This window comes from Plecotus auritus (genome assembly GCF_963455305.1).
Source record: "Plecotus auritus genome assembly, chromosome: 3".
Classification (NCBI taxonomy): Eukaryota; Metazoa; Chordata; class Mammalia; order Chiroptera; family Vespertilionidae; genus Plecotus; species Plecotus auritus.
The window spans coordinates 171076170-171080453 of NC_137772.1; the positions used below are offsets into that span (position 1 = coordinate 171076170).

Sequence of the window (4284 nt, forward strand, 5' to 3'; positions counted from 1 at the left end):
AAACAACAACAAGTGCCGGTGAGGATGCGGAGAAAAGGAAACCCTCGTGCACTGCTGGTGGGAATGCAGATTGGTGTAGCCACTGTGGAAAAAAGTATGGAGTTTTCTCAAAATTTAAAAATGGAACTTCCGTTTGACCCAGCCATCCCACTTCTGGGAATATGTCCTAAAAAGCCTGAAACACCCATCAGAAATAATATATGCACCCCTATGTTCATAGCAGTGTTATTTACAATAGCTAAGATTTGGAAACAACCCAAATACCCATCAGTAGATGAATGAATAAAAAAGCTTGGGACATTTACAAAACGGAATACTAGGCAGCTGTAAAAAAGACGGATCTCTTACCATTTGGAACAGCATGGATGGACCTGGAGACTATTATGTAAAGTGAAATAAGCCAATCTGAGAAAGACAAATACCACATGATCTCACTTATTTATGGAATCTAATGAACAAAATGGATTGACCAGCAAAATAAGACCTGAAGCATGGAGGCATGGAACAGACTGACATACCTAGATGTGGGGATGGGTGGATAAGAAGAGATAAACCAAGCATTTTAATACTTACACTAGCATGGTTTTCTAATTCAAACTTTCATTGCATGTGCAGCTATTGTGTCATTTCAAGTGCTCTACTAATCTTGAGACTTTAAACCTAAACCTTTGCGATCCATAATGCAATCTCTTATTCCCATCCCCAGTCTATAATCTTCTGAGTACCCACAAGTCATTTTATACATTTATTGCTCTACTAAGAGTTGAATAATTTTGACATCTCCTATTTATGAGTTTGCAATATTTTAGCTATAGATTCAAATGAATATTTACTCATTTTTATCCAGTATTTCTGTGTTCATGGTAGTAATATTTTCCTCTGTTTTATCAATATTAGATGTGCTATGAATCTTTCACATGTATTTTAACTTGTGATTTTTCATCTGTTTTAGACATTATACACAAAATTACTCTTTTACACATGTTTAGGTATCACTATTGTGTGCATTTTGAGTAGAGCTACGAAGCATTTTACCCTATATTTTCCCAAGGAATGACTTTTACATATATTAAAATAGTATTTGGAAGTTAATTTATTTTAAAAATTTTAAATAAATTGACATAGAAAACTATCATATATTAGTTTGAAAAAATGAAGATACAAAAATGGCTTGAGCAGGGTTCAATGGGAGTTTAGTTGAAGAAATGTTGAGACTGTCAAACCTCAGAGGGAAGGTAGGGGAGGGTGGGGGTAACGGGGAGATAACAACCAAAGGATGCTTATAAGCCTAACCAATAGGCACAGACAACAGCAGGGTGAGGGCATGAGTGGGGTGTTGGGAGGGTAATGGGGGGGGGGATAAGGATTATGTAATATCTTAATCAACAAAGAAATTAAAAAAAGAAATGTTGAGAAAATTAAAGTAACTCATGTATATATTGTTAAAAAACAAACAAGATTATAAACTTCAAAAATACAATGTGTCCTTGTTTTTGAGATGTCTGAAAATATTATTTCCTTTTATTAGAAGAGAGCAAAACAATTCTTTTGATGGAATCCTTGAAGGCTTTCTTAACCTGATTGTTTCTCAGTGTATAAATAAATGGGTTTAACAGAGGTGAAACAGAAGAAATGAGCAGTGAAACTACTTTATTAATGGTCACTTGCTCCTTTGCTGCAGGATTCATATAGATGAAAATGCATGTGCCGTAGGTGATGGAAACCACAATCATGTGGGAAGAACAGGTGGAGAAGGCCTTTTTCCTTTGCTGAACAGAAGGGAATCTCAGAATTGTCTTGATGATGGAAGCATATGACAGAACAACACAAGTAAGAGTCATATTCAGGGTCAGGACAGCACAGATTATGACTGTCTGTTCGATGAGCCATGTGTCTGAGCATGAGATTTTCACTAAGGGAAATGCGTCACAGAAAAAATGATCAAGCATGTTAGAGTCACAAAATATTAGAGTTAAACCCAGGCTAAGTGGTGGGATTATGACACATAAACCAGACATCCAACAGCTAATGATAAGAGTCTGGCAGACCTTGCTGCTCATGATGGTTGTATAATGCAGGGGCTTGCAGATGGCCACGTAGCGGTCATAGGACATGGCAGCCAGAAGAAAAAATTCTGTCACTCCACAGAGGTCAGTAAAAAACACTTGGATGAAACAATCATCGTAGGTAATGACCTTGTCACCTACTGCAATACTATACATGTACCTGGGAATACAGGCAGATGTGAACGAGATCTCCAAAAAGGAGAAATTTTTTAAGAAAAAGTACATAGGTGTTTTTAGGTGAGAATCCACAGACGTTAGTGTGATGATGGTTAGGTTTCCAGTTACACTCAGGGTGTAGGTGAGAAATAAAAAGATAAAAATAAAAACCTGCAGCTGAGGGTCATCTGTCAGTCCCAGCAGAATGAATGTTGTCACCGTACCGTTTCTCATCATGGACTTCTGACATCTTCCAATCTGCATGCGATATTCAGAGAGATTTTCTGATAGATTATAGCTTATTTTAACTGTTCTAAAACTTTATTCTTATGACCAACCTTAAGCACTGTGGCTTGCCCCTATTTCCCGTTACACACTCCATTTTTTCCCCCCTTGAATATGTGCATTACCTTCACTGACTATGTGTGTTACCTTTGTTGCCGACACAAATGATGACTGTCTTCTCTTCCCCCCCTCATCTTCCACTCAATGAATTATCTTCAGTGTTACTACACTAAGAAGGGACTCAAATGTTCCTACTATTCAATCAATATGTCAAATATTGACATTTTTCTGACATCAATTAATAAAAAATATGTTCTCCTTGTGTATTTATGAGAGTATCCCCTTGTTTATCTTGTCATAGGAGAGTATCCACTTTATTGTTTAACTTATTGTGTTCTGTTCCTGTGGATATTGGGGCAGAATTATAGTGACCACCGAGTTCACAAAGTTTCTGATATAGAGAAAGATCACTAACTGAGGGTCATGGTTTACTTAAAAGTCAGAATTTTTTTTAGGAAATTTAGTCACTAAATTTCATATCAAATTGAAATCTTCAGGTTTTGACTATTATTTAATGCTGAAAATATATGTTTTCTTCATGATATTGCAATTTATTTTATAATAGAAGTCAATAAACAGACTGACCAGAACATGTAACTAATTGATTTATGTTTATTCTATCTTCCAAGCAAATGTCCAAAATGAACACAGGAATCTGTAATGAGATGCTGTGACCTCGGTCATTTTGTTATTCTTTTTGGGGTGGAAAGAGGAATGCAAGAGCATGCTTGTATATTTCTATATAAAGATACTTCATTATTTTTAATTTGTGGTTGAATAGTCTATACAAAGTTACCCTGAATATTTCTCTCATTAAGCAAGATACAGTTTTGTTTATGTATTTTATGAATAAAAACCTCCCAGACATTGACAGTTATTCACATGAGGGAAATTCATTCTCAAAAATGAATTTCATAAACATATCTTAAACACAGTAAGAGTATATAAAGTATCACAGAAATCCATTTTCTTGTCAGAGGAAATTATAATCTAGATCCTAAAAGGGAATTCTAATCAAAGAGACAAACTATCATACTTACTCTTCTGTTTGGAAATCAAACTTCTGTTGGCTATTTAAATATAGCAATATTAAGGCTACAGTGATATTTTCATAAAAATATTTATGTCTTCGCATTCACTGGGATGTCTGGGAATACAGAGTTCGCTTTGTTTTCCATTTCCGACGAACTGGACAGACTTGCTTATGATGGGCTTAGTGCTACTATCAGCCTCCAAAGATTTTCCTACTATCTCCATCATTAGGAAAAAAATTACTCTAAAGGCTGAGAACTCTCTTCACTGGTGGAAGAGATAATAATTTAAATAATCAGGACAGAGAAAAGTGCTTTTATGATGTCAAATGTGATTTTTCTTTTTAATTTGCAGAAAATGCCAGTAAGTGAAAACAACAAATGGTCCTTGGTGACCTACAATCAAGAATTGTTAATTCATTTCTGAGTAATGAAGTTTGGTAAATACATAAGGAAAACAGGCTTCCGTGGGACTGACTCCTTGGAGAAATTAGGATGTTGCAGTAGCATTTGACACAGGTCATTTATTTTATTTCATTTTAAAAATATTTATCTTGTTGAAAGTATTACAGATGTCTCCCCTTTCCCCCATTGACTGCCTCCACCTTGCTCTGTCTTCTCCCCAGTCCTTCACTGCACTATTGTCTGTGTCTATGGGTTATACATATATGCATATAAGTTTTTTG

General features: G+C 35.5%; 1 protein-coding gene across 1 annotated transcript; it reads right to left on the reverse strand.

Moving 5' to 3' along the window:
- Window positions 1–1511: 1511 nt before the first annotated feature.
- On the reverse strand, window positions 1512–2459 carry LOC308243351 (olfactory receptor 6C2-like; the record flags this gene model as incomplete). Its single annotated transcript, XM_080658655.1, has 1 exon — window positions 1512–2459. One exon carries the CDS (start codon window positions 2457–2459, stop codon window positions 1512–1514), a length of 948 nt encoding a protein of 315 aa, XP_080514781.1.
- Window positions 2460–4284: the final 1825 nt, after the last annotated feature.